The sequence below is a fragment of the Pagrus pagrus genome, assembly GCF_965226575.1.
Source record: "Pagrus pagrus genome assembly, chromosome: 18".
NCBI classification, from domain to species: domain Eukaryota; kingdom Metazoa; phylum Chordata; class Actinopteri; order Spariformes; family Sparidae; genus Pagrus; species Pagrus pagrus.
This window is the reverse complement of record NC_140202.1, coordinates 19301787-19317156: the sequence shown is the minus strand read 5'-3', so window position 1 is coordinate 19317156 and position 15370 is coordinate 19301787. Positions and strand designations below refer to the sequence as shown.

Below are 15370 nucleotides of genomic sequence, written 5' to 3'. Positions count from 1 at the left end.
TTGTAGTCAACTTTTTATCCCACCACGACTTGCTGTCTTTCTTTGTTTTGGGCTGATTTTCCAAAATCCCTCAAGCCTAATTGCAGATTCAGATCACCTGTGCACAGGGTGGGGAGACTGACTCCTGATTGAGGAGTGGAAGCAGCTTGGGGCATTTCCCTCCCAGCCAATCATGGTGTGATGACACCCTTTTTGTGAAGGCTTAAAAGAGGTGGGGAATGGCACCCCCATTCTGAATCTGTCCCTGATCCACTGAGAACCTCATTCCCCTTAGATTGCCAGCTAGAAACTCTGGTCTGTTTAGGCCCAATTGTGTTTTCTTGGCTGCCCCACATCATTCTAGTGAGGAAACTGGGATTATTCAGGAACCCCCTTGAAACCCAAGCCGCCCTATACACCTTCAGTTTGACATTTTATTTCCCTGGGGCTTGTAGGAGCACATTTGTTTGTTATACCCGAAAGAAGCATTTGTTTATTGATTTATTGTCCAAGTAGCGGACATTTACATGTTTTTTGTTTATATTTTTATGTAGGTTGGGCTGGCCTGTAGGCAATTTACTGCCAGTAGCACCACAGCTTCTATGTGTATTAATTCACTTATTTATTTACTTTCCTATTCAGTTTTCCATGTTATTTTTTTAAGTATTCGTGTACAGTAAACATATTTATGTCTGTATTTTCTTTTTACAATTAGCCAAATGATACAAAAATATCAATTCATGCCACATTTTAAATTTTTGTAACATTTTCATTTTCTTTAACATGCATTTAATTGCATATTAATTAATGTACTAGGCCATTATTTATTCCTCTTTGTTTTTGTTTTTGGCAGTCTCAGTTCTCCACAGGTATCATCCAATATTTCACAAAAAATAGCAAAGATTGGAGAAAATTTGAATCATCCCAGACTTATCTTGTTAACTCACTCTATAAATGTTTATATAATGTTTGAAAATAAAGTAAAAGTGAAATTCTGCTTACAAACTGATGAAATCGTATCAATCTAATGATGTCATGAATTTATGAACACGTGTAATGGAGTATGTTTACAATGATGTAATGGTACTTGAATAAGTAAAAGTATATTTGTACTGCTGCCTACAAGAAAAAATGCACCCCAGACGCACGCACACGCCTTCCCCTCCTTTTGTCTCCAGTGCGTAATGAGCGTGCGTCATGATCCAGCGTTTGGTTCCTCGTCGGCAGGTTCTCACACCGAGTTTCAGCTGTCGACCGGAGCAGCCAAAACATTTCTTCTTTTGCGCTCACAGGTTTCATACAAAACTCTGAGAAATAGGATAACACTTGGAATAATCTTCGTGTAAGTGGTCGGATTATGGATTCACGGATTTTAGTCCCTGCTCTCCTGCTTGTCGTCGGTTTGGCGGCAGTTTTCGCACAAACTGCGGCACCTGGCATAGGTAAGAGTGGAAACAGGAACTCTGTGGTGACTGAGGAATTAATGGCTGCTGAAGAGAAGCTCTTCCTCTCATTTAATCGCTCATAGATGCGTCATGTGAGATCCTAGGTAAAATGTATGGACACAAAAAATCACCTGATTTTATTGACTTTTCTCTTGTGTCTTACAATTACAAAGATTCAAGGGAAAAGAGCAGGACACACAGAAGCCAAACAACTTTTTTGAGCTGTGTTGGTCCTGATTACTCTCCCATTGCTTGTATATTCAGTTTTAAGATAATTTATCATTAAATAATTCAGAAAATCTCATGTAAAGGCTACATTAAAGCAAGACAAACAATGGTTGTTGATATGATTGTGCCTCTGTTAGTTTAATATCTTTGTGTATTGTTGAAACCTCTCAGCAGGAACAACAGGTCTATTTTCATTTCTCAACCCCCCTCAAGTTCTTGATTGTCTCAGAGTAAAGGAACCAAAACAGGAATGACACTTGGTTTAGACCTCGGTTCTACAGATTCATGGGTCCACTGACACAAACCCAGCTGTTGTCCTGTGTAGTCTGCTGATAGTAATGTGACTGGTGTGCAGCCTGTGTGTTTACTGTGCTGTGTCTCCATGGAAAATGTCCCAGGAGGATTAGCACTAGTTACAAAAGCCGCAGTGGGAACAAACCACAGGCCTCATTTAATCTGCGTCTTGTAGTGTTTTCAGCTAATCTCTCCAATAGAGTAACTTGTGTTTCACTTTTGGGTTTCGACTAAACTAACTGACTTTTTTCTCCCATAGCTTGTGAGGCGAAGAATGGGACAAGCTGTGAGCAATGTCTTAATAACGTGACCGTGAGTACTGACACAGAAAACATTTTGTTTCCTCTGTGTTGTATTCATTCTGGGTGAAAAGATAAGGTGGAGGAACTACAGCCAGTGGCTCCTCCTCCACCTCCACACCTGTCAAACTGGTTTGAGGAGTAACCGATCTGTCTCACCCACCCTCCTCCACCATTTTCAACTTTGTGTGTGTGTGTGTGTGTGTGTGTGTGTGTGTGTATTAGACAGTATCCTGCATTTGCCCTGAATACCTCAGGATTCATTGTTTGTTGAAATAACAAAGAGGTCATTATGTGTTTTGGTGTTTTCACAGTGCTTGTGGTGTATCAAAACCAAGTCGTGTGTCACATATCCAGTGAAGACCATCCTTCCGCCGCATTCACTCTGCCCACTGAATGATGCACGCTGGGGTCTCTGCTGGAGTAAGAGAGCGCACGCAGACACACACTGAAACATTTTTTTATTATATTTATTTGCATATAAAAAAATAGAATATATAAAAGAGATATGTGCGTATTTACATACAGTATACAAAAACACTTATCAACTCATCTCAGATCTCAGATCAATCTCAGATATCCATTCATTTCATTCATAAAGGTGCATTATGTAAGAATCAGCCACTAGTCAAAACAATATCAGAGTAACCGCTAACTGCTGGCAACTTTAGCTGCCGTTACCTAGTTAGCTCAGTTAGCCGTGCAGCTAGCAGTATGGACTTGGAGTCTTGGGAGTGTGCCAACTAAAGTAGATATATCAAAAGATCACCTGCCATTAAGCGTACTGTAATCACTTTACCTTACAATGGTAAGAAACAAATTTTTGTATTGCATTACAGATATTATTTCACTCATAATACAAATAAAATTTAGATCAAGGAACTACACAAGTGGTTAAGGAAAGAGGTAGAACATCCATGTTTCCTACCTTGAAGTTAGATCTGTGACACTAACCCTGTTCCCTTCATAACTTTGTCTTGGTGCCTCTCTGTGTCCGTCTGCAGTGAACTTCCAGGCGTTGATAATCACCTTGGCCGTGGTTGGTGGTATTATCATCATCGCCGCCCTGGTCTGCCTGTTCTGCTGCTGCAAGTGTGAGAACTTTGGGTAAGTGTGCACTGAGCTATGTTTGACCCTCTTGATCTATGTCTGAAGAGTAACTGACGAAAATCATCCTCAACATGAAGCTGAGGCACCAGCTGCACCAGATTAAACAATAATTGATTGCTGGCTATCAATTAAAGATATGGCTTAACATTTGCTGCCTAGTTTAGGTACAAGTATAAAAAATGGCTAGAGTTATGTGTTAGCTTAGAAATGGTTAGGTTTTGGTATACGCTTATTGCCACAGAAGGTTTAAGTGTGACTTTGGTGGGGTTTAAGCCACATTGAGGACTTGCTGTGGGACAAGTTCATTTGTCACTCTGTCGTGTGACTTTTCTTCATAATTGACCTTCATGATATCGTGCTGTCTAATCACATAAAGATATTATGGCCACGTACTGTACATTTCTTCCAGCTCTGGTGTGGTTACCCGAAGGCGTCTGCACCCAGAATACACACAAGCACACACTGTGTAACTTTCCATGACCTATTTAATCTCACCCTAACTTTGGTGTTGTGTTTGTGTGTCAGATCCCAAAGGTTAGAGGCCAAGATGCAGAGACAAGCCAATAAGACAAAAACCAAGCAGGAAGAAAGGTGAGAAGTGATGTTCATTTAGTGTGTAACAGTTTTAAGCATGGCCTCGTTTGTTGTTTTGTGAGTGTGTATGATACCTCTATATCTATAGTTTACCAGTAGCTCTCCTGTGCAAAAAGATGTTTCAGGAGACGGTATCCATCTCCACATAAGGAACCTCAAATGCACAAGGTGGACTTGATTCTTAATCTTGAACTAGCCTCTTGTCTACCTCTGAATCACTGCACACGTCTCAAACTTTTCCTGCAGTTCAAATATTGAAAAAATGTAGTGAAGCAATACAGCAATTCAGTCTGATTATCAGACCATATCTAAAGTCAAACTGGCCAGACATGAGTCAGTGGACTGTTGAACACATTCTGACCCCTTTCTCCACCGCCACCACCTGGTCCAAGCTCTTCCATCATGGAAGATTCACAGGTTTGTTAACACCAGGTTAGAAATACTCTTGTTACAAGTGAAAGACGTGCATTGTAATTTTACTTGGTAAAAGAACTAAAGTATTTGCAACAAAACACACTTAAAATACAAAAAGTATAAATACTTATTATGCAGAAAGGTATTTTTCAGAATAATGTATATTATTGGTAGAGCCCGACTGATACTATTGACCAACAAACACACATTTTTTTTGCAATTATAACTATTAAATAACCCTGTTAAAATAAATCTGCAAAGTAACTAGTAACTAAAGTTGTCAAATAAATGTAGTGGAGCAGAAGTATAAAGTAGCAAAAAATGGAAATACTCAAGTATGGCTTTAGGACCTCAAAACTGTACTTCATTACATTTACATGAGTAAATGTACCGAGTTATTTTCCACAGCTGTACACATGAAGAGTTTCCTCCCACAGAGCTTTCTTCCACATCAATTCTGCTTAGCTTGTACTTCCTGCTACACGTAAACATTTCTCTTTATCCTCATTTGTCCTATATTAATGTTTCCATGTAGGAGCCCTTTCAACCTGAGTGTAACTTTTTCTCATGTAGACTAATGTTACTATAGTCATTGTGGGCTATCACCTGTAAAAAGTAAAGACTGACTCCCTATAGGTGGCCTGTAAGTACTTGTTCAATATCGCTGTGTGCAAATTAGTTTGCTAAGTCGTGCCTGTACCTTTTTTTTTTTTTTATGCACATTTAGTTCAAATAAAGTTGTTAACATTTCCTCAGTGTTTCCTATTTCAGGTAGTCTCTTAATTGTTTCAATGTGTAGCTTTATCTCCTGGTTTACCTGCCACACAGGCTGTCCCTGTTGTTTTGTTGTTCATGGCCATATCAGTTTCCTTCATAGCGTAACACAAAAGCAGCGCAGATGGGGGAGAAATGCTCACGTCAAACTGCTACCAGCCTGAACTGGTTTGTGGTCATGTGACTTTGGGGAGTGTTTGAGGGAGTGAAGAAAATATTATCAGTAAATGTGACTCAGAAGAAAATGTTTTGTCCTTACAGGAAGGCAGAGATGAAACAGAGACACGAGGAAATCAGGAAGAAATATGGTGAGCTCTATGTCATGCTGACAAACTTTCTTTTTTATTATTTTTCTCTGTTATCACACACATGGGAGCTAAATGTGTGCTCCTTCTATCTTTTTCTGGTTTACACTTGACAGACATTAAAGAAACAGTCTGACAATTTTGGGAAATGTGCTTACAGTACTTGCTTTCTTACCAAGAGTTAAATGAGAAGAATGATAGGACTCTCATGTGTTTACAGTAACTACAAAGCTGCTCAGCAGCCGATTAGCTGAGCTTAGTACAATGACTAAAAACCGAGGCAAACAGCCTAAAATATGGCCTAAAATATAGGCTAAATCACGATACAAGATCATTTTTTAAGGCCATGCAGCCCAGCCCTCATCTCAACCTATTCTTTCATATCAATGCATGTCTTTACTGATTATTTTTGTGTTTCCAGGCCTAAGTGGACCAAATCCATACTCCAAATTTGCATGAGAGGACCCTTCTGTCTCCCCTTGACCTGTGACAGACAACAACCTGTCCCGTGGTTGTGAAAGTAGACATAACCTGAGAATTCATGTATACTATAACTAAAACAATCTGAAGTGACAGTAGTTTTGTACAGGCAGTCTCTGGCTTACTCCAGCCAATGATTAGGAATGTTGTGTTGTGCTCGATGACCCAAGAGGCTGTAACCAAAGCTAGAATAGACACATGTAGCAACAGTGTTGTTGAAGACAATAGTGTGGCTGGCTCCTGTAGCACCAGTCTCCTTATACTATTTATAAACGTAAGTCTTAAGTTTAAACTGTACAGAATGGAGAGAATCAAGTTTGGTTACTGCACAAGTCCTTCCTTTGACTTTAGACAATCTGCTGCATCTGTTTCATTCGCCTGAGTTGCTGCTGATTTAGAGATATACTTGGATGTTAAAACCTATTTTTGTACTTTGTGATTTTTTCTCTTCTTTCAAATCGACTCATTGCTATCCTAACATGAACTTCTTAAAGGTCATTTTTTAAAAGTTTTTTTAAAAAACTTGTTCATACTATGGAGTCAAAATAAGATCTTCTGCCTTGTACTCTGTAATTGTTCAGGTCCAGTGTGTAGAATCGTCTCACCCTCTCCTATGGTGGCCCTTTTTAAAGCCAGTGCCTGCCAAGCCTGCAACATGGCGACTCAGTGGAAAGGACCCTATCCCTTTGTAGATATAAAAGGCTCATTATTTTTGAGGTGATTATACTCTAATAAAACATTTGAATAGTATTACATTTCTGCAAATAGATCCTCCTAAATCCCCCTTAATCCTACACACTGCACCTTTAACTTAAGCTGAATGTGTTGATCGTAAAGTGTCTTATTCCACGTTTGTCTCTATACCCTGTAAAGATGCATAGACCTAATAAAAGACTAGGCTTTGTCTTTTGTGCTTTTATTAAAACTTTTGCCTCATATTTTGTTTCCTAAATGATTAAAAAGTGAAAGTTCATTGATTAAAACAGTTGAGATGCTCAAAATGCCTCATCGAAGGTCGTTAGAGGCTGGACGCTGACATCTGCTGTGTGAGGTAAAGATCATATATATTTCTCCACTGTAGGTGTTATATGACAGATATTTGATGTCAGAGACTCAGTGATTACGACTTATTAGCATAAATCAAATCAGATGTTTAAAATGATTATTTTTTTTATTGCTGACATTGCTGAATTGATTTGTATTTCCACTTTCAAACTTTAAACCAGATTGCGTAGCCTCCTGCCATGCTTGTACCCTATTTTATCCTATTATTACACAGTTAGTAACATCCAGTAGGGAATGTAAGTAAGTACATTTACTCAAGTACAATACTTAAGTACTCTTTTGAGGTACTTGCTGTGCTTTACTTGAGTATTTCCACTTTCTGCTACCTTTATACTTTTACTCCTCTACATTGATTCGATAACTTTAGCAACTCTGCACATTGTGTGCTGCATCAGAGCCTGGCAAAGATTCAAATTAATTTATCTTTATCAGCAATAAGATTTTGAAAAACACTGATAATAAGAAAAAAATGCAGAATATTGGATCTTATAATCAATCAGGCAGTTAATTGGTTGACCCATAGTATACAGTATATACATACAGTACATGTAGGTCATCTTACATTTATTGTATCTTTAATACTTGAGTACATATTGCCAGAAAATTAGTATCTTTAATTTCAGTTTTTTACTTCAGGACTCAAGTACTCATGTAGTATTCGTACGGGTGACTTATATTTGAACACAATATCTTTACTTACTTTTACTCAGATATGTCTTTTGGGTACTTTTTACAACATTTGTTATAGCCATACATCAATTTTAGATTACCGCCACATTTGGTTTCTTGACTTAGTTAAATGTGTTTTGTTTGTTTATTGTGTTTTATAGCTGTGTGAGTTACAGAAAATTCATCCAAATGCATGCACAAATTGTTAAAATAATCCTGCGTAATTTAGAACTGGAGGAAGGAGATTGGAGTCAGCTCAAAATTCAAACAAGGGTTTATATCTTGTACAAGAGGAGCATTCACAAAGCAACACGCAGGTCTGTTACAAAGTGAAGACTCAATGTCTGAGGAGAAACGCATGGTTTTTATCTGTCTCTGTGGGTGTGTTGTCACCTTGCCCTTCTGTACTTAAAGTAATCACTCACACAGAAGGAAGTGATAATATTGAATATACATTCAGTACCTTGAGTGATTTACTCAATACCTTACATGTGTCTTAAAACAATACAAAGAGTCACAAGTTACAGGTCATAGGTCATATTTAACAGTCTCTATCAAGAGGGTTGTGTAACATCAATTCACATTCCTCTACATGTACTACAAAATTCTCATAACACAAATGATTTGCTAGTTTAAGATATCACCTTCAGGTACTTTCGATTCGCGTGCTCGAGTATTTTGCATCGGTGCGCGCTCCCGTGTCCGCGCTCCCGCGGTTTAGCAGTCACGTGGTCCTCGTCTGATCCAATCATTTATTTATACTAGCGGTCCAAAGCGCGCACCCGTCAGCAGCAGAGACGAGAGGACAGAAGGCGGCAGGAAGACAAATAAAGCCCAATTAACCGATTCTCCTGAAAACCCGCACACGAAATACAGCCAGGATGTCAGAGGAAAAGCCAAAGGTAAGATATGAAGCCTCAGCCAGCTGTAGATGTGTTGTGATGGCTCAGTCGAGCTCCTGCCAAACCATTGCTCAGATGTGCAATCTAAAATGGCCTGGTTTGCACGTTTCTCTGAATCGGCGCAGTGTTTGTTTCGCAAATGAATGAGTACCTGCACATCCATTTGTACGTGTATATGCGCTTAAACGACCCTCCGTGGATGGAAGTGGGAGATAAACTGACCTGCTAACTAGGCCCTCGACGATAGCGAGCAGAAATGCCAATTACACCATGATTGTCATTTGCGGATTTTTTTTCTTTGTCGAAACGGGACCACGTTATGTCCGCAACGCCGCAAATGCCGCAAATGCAGCACTGACAAAAGAGCGCAAACCGAGGTGACGCACTGTGATAAAAACTATCTTAGCAGTGCTGTCCCTGTTGTTTTTAAATGTGTCTGTGTTTGTTTGGACACGGTACAACAAAAAAACTGCTAGCAGCATTAGCCGGCAGCTAAACTCAGCAGCGGTCCTTAAAGGGCTGGCGAGCCAACCAGCTAGCCCTGAGCTAATCATGCTAAGATTAGCATCTGTGCCCGCCTAGCCACATTTTTATAACCTGGCAAAATTACTCCAGTGTATTTTTGTTTTGTTAACGCGTGCAAAATGGTGTAACTTTATTCCTGCACCACATGTCGTGGTTACTACGTCGTTATTGTGACATTTCTGTTGGAAGTTGCAAGGCTATCTGTGGCTGCAGTCAACTTGCTTGGTTGGCATATGTCTCTGATAGCAGTGAGATAACACTCTCTTTTTGTGGTGTGTCTTTGGTGTAATGCAGTGTTTGTGGTTCAGCCTAAACTGGCTGATTTACCTGATGAAACACGTTTTTGTCTCTGCAGGAGGGAGTAAAGACTGAGAACGATCACATCAACCTCAAGGTTGCAGGGCAAGATGGGTCGGTGGTCCAGTTCAAAATCAAAAGGCACACACCCCTCAGCAAACTAATGAAGGCGTACTGCGAACGACAGGTGAGCTAAAAGCCCAAATGACTGCTTTTCAGCATTCTCCTCTTCAACAACATACAATTATTTTGGATTTACTGTAATACCTCATTCCTTTCCTTTGTGCATGGATTCAGCTTCATGTCTGTCGTGTCTCTTCCTGCAGGGCCTCGCAATAAGGCAGATCAGGTTCAGGTTTGATGGCCAGCCGATCAATGAGACGGATACACCTGCACAGGTAAGACACTATCCTCTATTCCCTATTCTATCCTCCCAAAACCTCGCTGAGATGATATTTCTTTCAATTCAGTATATTTAACACTGAATGTGCAATGTAACTGTTCAGTGACTATGGATCGTCTTAAACCATTTTACATGTTCAGTGATTGTTTACATCCACTAACTGGAACCTCTCACTCTGCTCCTCTCAGCTGGAGATGGAAGATGAAGACACCATAGATGTATTCCAGCAGCAGACAGGCGGGCGCTGCTAAGCCCTCCCCACCTCATTGACGGCCACCCTCAGACCACGCCCTCAGCCACCTTCACTGTCCCTCCCCTCCCCATCGCTCCTCGCAGCCTATTATTATTATTATTATTATTATAATAGTTATTATTATTATTTCCTCAGTTTAAAGATGTCTGTCATGGTTTCTCGTCAGGTGTGTGTGGGGGGGAGCTCCTCAGCTGTTTATTTACTGCCTCAGCCAGGACTGAACTCTTGTGCGCGACAACAGTATCTCTGCTGGTCAATCAGGATGACATTTCCTTCCGGCACTGCAGGCTGTGGTTGGACCAACAGCGCGTCACAGTTGTTCCTGGTCTGTCAGTGCTTCTCATTCACTCTCCGGTGAAAGCTTAGCATCCTGTAGTTTGTCACATTATTTTACATCCATCGGGGTCGAACACGAGGCTGTGCAAGATTTTTGTCCAGGGGTCACAGTCGGAGGGCATGAAAATGGTTTGAAATGGAAGCACTATCTGAACTTATTACACACCCGCCTTCCATTTCACTTCGCTTTCTTGTGTGTGTGTTTTTTGTTTTGTTTTTTCTTGTCTGAACGGTGACTCCTGCTCTTCTGTCAAACAGGTATTTTAATTCTCTCTGCATTCTAGTTGCTTTTGCTAAAGAGTTCTGCAATGTTTTTTGTTTTGTATTTTTGATTTTTTTTTTTTTTTTTCTTTCTTTCAAGAATTAACACCCAGGGGGCTTGTTGATTTTTCTGTACAGAAGTATCAGAGCGGATATTAGATAAATGTTGTGGGGCTTGGACCAACTCTCCAAAGACTGAACTTCTGTTGCATATTTGATGTACTCTGATCACTCTAAAAGCAAACTGCAAGGTCAAAACTGTCACATGTTAAGGGATTTCATTAATGTTATTTGCTTCCTCTTTGACCTCTACTAATTGATAGAGGTTCTTTCCGGGTATCCGGTACAGACTGTTGTTCACTCATCCAGACAGATCCCGAAATTTAATTAATCCTCAAGTGGAGTTGGTTGGGCTCTGGTGAGATAGTCTCTTGACATGGAATACATAACTTTTTGTTTTCTTTCCCTATTTTCTGATGGGCCAATGCCCATTTCCTATGGTATTCTTACAAGCGGTTATGCTTTTGGGATTTACATTCTGGGTGGGATGAAAATGGAGGGTGGGAATATCCAGAAGGTTGTTCCTCAATGCTGTTTTGGGGTCAGCTGTCTCTGTATTGTCCCTGCGTATGTAGGCTGACAGGACAACTGATTCTAGATTTGTTTTGAAGATGAGCAGCTTCTAGTTTGAGCAAGGTTATATACAATAAAAGTTAGTATCACATTTCGAAGACACTTTAAACTGCTATGTCAACTGTCCAGCTGTTTCCTTGTGTGTGTTAAAGGCAGGAGTTGGAGGCTATTTGTACACAACCCTGACTGCCGTGTTGCCGACAATGTGGTGATGAGTGTCTCCAGCAATTTACAGTCTGGGAGAAAGGATGCATGCAGTTTGTTGCATATCGGGAGGGCAGGGAGGCCAACCAGTGGAGTTTGGGAGATAAGTGTTCTATACCCACAGGGCCCCATTCTTTGTATATGGAAACAGAGTTGGCTCAGTTTTGATCGTCAATGGCCTGACATGAGTTTGAGTATTTCAGTTCAGTCAGGATTATCATGTGTCTGTTGTTGGAAGACAGTAGTCCTTGCACTCAGAACCTGCAAAAGTACAACCTTATTACGAGCAAATTGGATCATAGCAACCGTTTTTTAAGTTTACCTACTTTAATTTATTTTAGACGAGGCTACAGCTTTCCTCACAGGTCAGTATTGTCATAACTGAACAGGTTTTGTGTTAAGGAGTCATACTTAAAACAAAAACAAACCAGAGCAATTTGAAGAAAAATCTAAATTTTCAAAAACCACTGTTCTTTAGACATTTGCAATATAGGTGAAATTATTGCATTATGCGGTATTTGATGATGGAATTGATGCAATATGGGCTGCAGTTGTAATTGGCCTTTTTTAGTCATAGCCGTTAGTGAATTGCGCCGCCATTTTAGAAAAGACTGTAATTTTTAAAATGGTATTTAAATTGTAGTCAACATCCTGTTTAGCTGTATTTTTGTATCATTCTATCTAATAAAAACATGTCAACTTCAATACCTTTTTCATTTGGAAATGAATATTTGACATTAATGTTTGAAAAAGCTTCACTTCACCGCTACCAGCTGTATGAAATATTCACTACTGTCCTCTCTGACATCTTTGATTACCTGAGGTCAAACCATTTCTCATCCTCCACCGCAGTCACTAACAACAAGCATTTGTTGATATTATGTTGTACAGACATCTTTGTTTGTTAACTCTTGAAGACATGCCTCTGCACAAGCCAGTCACAAGCAGCCATCATGATTTCATCTTTCCGGTCCTACAAAATAAGAGCACAGCCCATCCACTTGCATTTTAGGAGCTGAGTACGCTGGACAAAGCAACATACGAGCTGAACTTTGTAATGTATGAAGAACGGGGCCCAGGTCTTGTCATGTTATTTGTTTCTCTACTGATTTGTACATTATTTGTGGTCTTTTACTACTGTATACAATAAATATAGTTTGGTACTCAGATTTGCCGTCACGTGCATGATCATTTTGTGTGTGTATTCAAAAACGGGTCACCTACTGAAATGTTTAATGCTCTACAACAACTTCTGGGATTATTTCTTGGATGTTGAGGAAGGATAAAAAAATCTGTTTAGTTTATAGATTTTTATTTTAATGCCACAAAATTGATATACTATGCTGCGGTGCCTGTCATTATTGTATTACTAAGAAGCATTTACAAATTTTGCAGGTAGGGATCCGTGACCTTCTACCATTTAACCTGTTTCCTGGTATGCAACATTTTGTCACTTGTCAGAACATGATGTCACTGAATTATATATAGTTGTTGAGCCGTTCATTATGTAAGACAGGGTTTCAGGTCCCACTGGAGCACTGCCTGCTAAAAATGTGCCAATGTACTGTGGATGGAAATACCACATGTGGCTTCAAGAAAATAGTCAGCCAGGTGGTGCCAGTGAGCCATCATAATTTCATGACTCTGCCTGGTCTGGTTTGGTTTAATTCTGTCATGAAACAGCCTACATATAGCACACCATTAGATTAGATTTAACTTTACTGTCATTGCATAGAGAGTATACGTACTGACAGAGCAAAATGCAGTGAAATGCAGAGTAATGTTAATAGCTATATATAGTGGTAAGATGTAGAGCCAGACTGATACAGGATTTCTAGGGCTGAAATATGAAAAATGACCATATTCTGTTAATATTCTCACATCAAACACTTGTGACAAAGATATGTAATGAAGGCGAAACATTTTACAGTTTGAAAATTGTCCAAAATAATATCAGTGATATCAGTTTTGATAAGACATTTTCATATCAACACATATGGCACGATATCTGCACATCACATCTGAGATAAGCCAGTATTAGCCAATAAAATTGTATAATGTAGCGTAAACAGTAAGTGGTAATATGAATACACTAAGATATATACAGCATTAAGATGTGCAGCAGTTGCAGTAGGCAGTGCAGGTGTAGAGGCTATGCTAATAGCAAGACATACAGAAAGGAACAGCTGGAGTTATGATATGGATATAGTGTATACACTATAGATCAGATATGTGCAGCAGAGACAGAAGTCTAAATATGAATACATTATTGGTCAGATATGTACAACATGGACAGTAGTATAAATATAATAATCATAAAAAAACAAACAAAAACAGATGTTTTAAACAAGGACACCAAGAAACACAATATGAAACAAAAGAAAAAACATTAAATCACAAATGTACGTTAGGCTTCAGTAATTAAAATGACTCAAGTCTATTATTAAGGGATAAGTTCACCCAAAATTGAAAATTCAGTCATTATCTTCTTACCACCATGCAAATGGAAAGTCAGGTGATGTTTTGTAGTTCATGTCGGGAGCTTCACAGCAACACAGTGTTGTAAACAACTGGAGTAGATGGGGGCTTGTTGTAAAACATTAAAAAACAACTGAAAAAAAATGGCTCCATGCAGTTCGCCCAGCGCAATCCAAGTCCCCAAGATCCTCAGAGAATGCTGCACCACTGTTTTCCTGCAGAAATGTTCTGTGGACTGCGAAACGTCACTTGTCTTTCCATCAGCATGAAGGAGGGAGTAGATAAAGATTATATTTAATTTTTGGGTGAGCTTATCCTTTTACTTTCAGCACGTCTTTTATTACCTGATCCCTGATTTAGAGCCTCAGATCTCATCTGATACACTGACTGAATGGTTGCATTCAGCACAGCTGGAACAGCGATAAGACCAGCAGGTGATGAGTCAAAGCAGGAATAAGGAAAAACATGTGCATGAGTGCACAATCTGCATTAACTTCTCTGCATCTAAACAGATCCCTAACCACACAGGAGGTTGCAACACCCACTCCGTGGTCATGCCTGGAAGGAAGAAAGATTAATGAATGGATAGAGGAAGAGAAGAGAAAGGCAGAGTTGATATCTTGTATCCTGATCTCTGTGCAGTCTATGATCTTAATGTGGGCGAGAAAGAAGAGAGACAAAGTGCATTTGCCTTGTAAATGTACCAGGCCGGTGGATGAGAGGTTACAGAGAGATCTGACACAAGCCGAGATGCCTACGTCTCTCTGATTATTTGCCTATAGCAACCAACAAACCAGACTGAAATAGACTTTGGAAAATGATGTTATCAAGTTATTTGAAGTGGTGCTAAATTGTTGGGTGACCCCGGATGATCAAGAGACTGCTGGAAAGTTTTTTAAAAGTCAAATTCCTGCGATTTATCCAATTCAAGTGGGTTAAAATTAATGCAATAAAAGTACTATTTGATCCAGGCCCTCTTGCCGTTGCAGTGTTTTCCTAATTTTACTGACTTTATTACACTTTCAACAAATAATAATCCTGCTTTGAGACTTTAATATCACAGCTGGCTTCATGCACATACCTCAGTTGCTCAGGTAATAAACTACAGGATAACAGCTAATATGATAATAGCTCAGCTCATATCCATCTATCCATTAGTGGATCAAAGGTCACACATGTTCTGTTGTTGCCTTTTAATTAAAAAAAGAGACATTTTGTTTGCTATGGCTTCTTTTCATGAGGTTAAACTTTCTGTATCGTTACTGTAAAATATACTGTATGCTTGTCAGTTTGTGTGTCAGAAGTGAGCACACACACACGGTGGATCGACTCACCCCTCTGGCAGGTCTGTGTCATCAGAGGCGGTTGAGGGAGGATGACTGACAGGCTGGTTAGTGATTTGCATGGCTGTGGCATTTAAAA

General features: G+C 39.6%; 2 protein-coding genes across 2 annotated transcripts; both read left to right on the top strand.

Moving 5' to 3' along the window:
* Positions 1–1170: 1170 nt before the first annotated feature.
* On the top strand, positions 1171–6826 carry LOC311273727 (pituitary tumor-transforming gene 1 protein-interacting protein-like). The gene is made up of 7 exons (XM_084380941.1): positions 1171–1421; positions 2206–2258; positions 2560–2668; positions 3250–3352; positions 3881–3946; positions 5399–5445; positions 5864–6826. The coding sequence occupies exons 1-7, from the start codon at positions 1337–1339 to the stop codon at positions 5899–5901; spliced, it is 501 nt and encodes a 166-aa protein (XP_084237067.1). The 5' UTR covers positions 1171–1336; the 3' UTR covers positions 5902–6826.
* A 1603-nt stretch (positions 6827–8429) lies between these two features.
* Positions 8430–12639, top strand: LOC311274407 (small ubiquitin-related modifier 3). The gene is made up of 4 exons (XM_084382080.1): positions 8430–8558; positions 9439–9567; positions 9707–9778; positions 9972–12639. The coding sequence occupies exons 1-4, from the start codon at positions 8538–8540 to the stop codon at positions 10032–10034; spliced, it is 285 nt and encodes a 94-aa protein (XP_084238206.1). The 5' UTR covers positions 8430–8537; the 3' UTR covers positions 10035–12639.
* The last annotated feature ends 2731 nt before the right edge of the window (positions 12640–15370 follow it).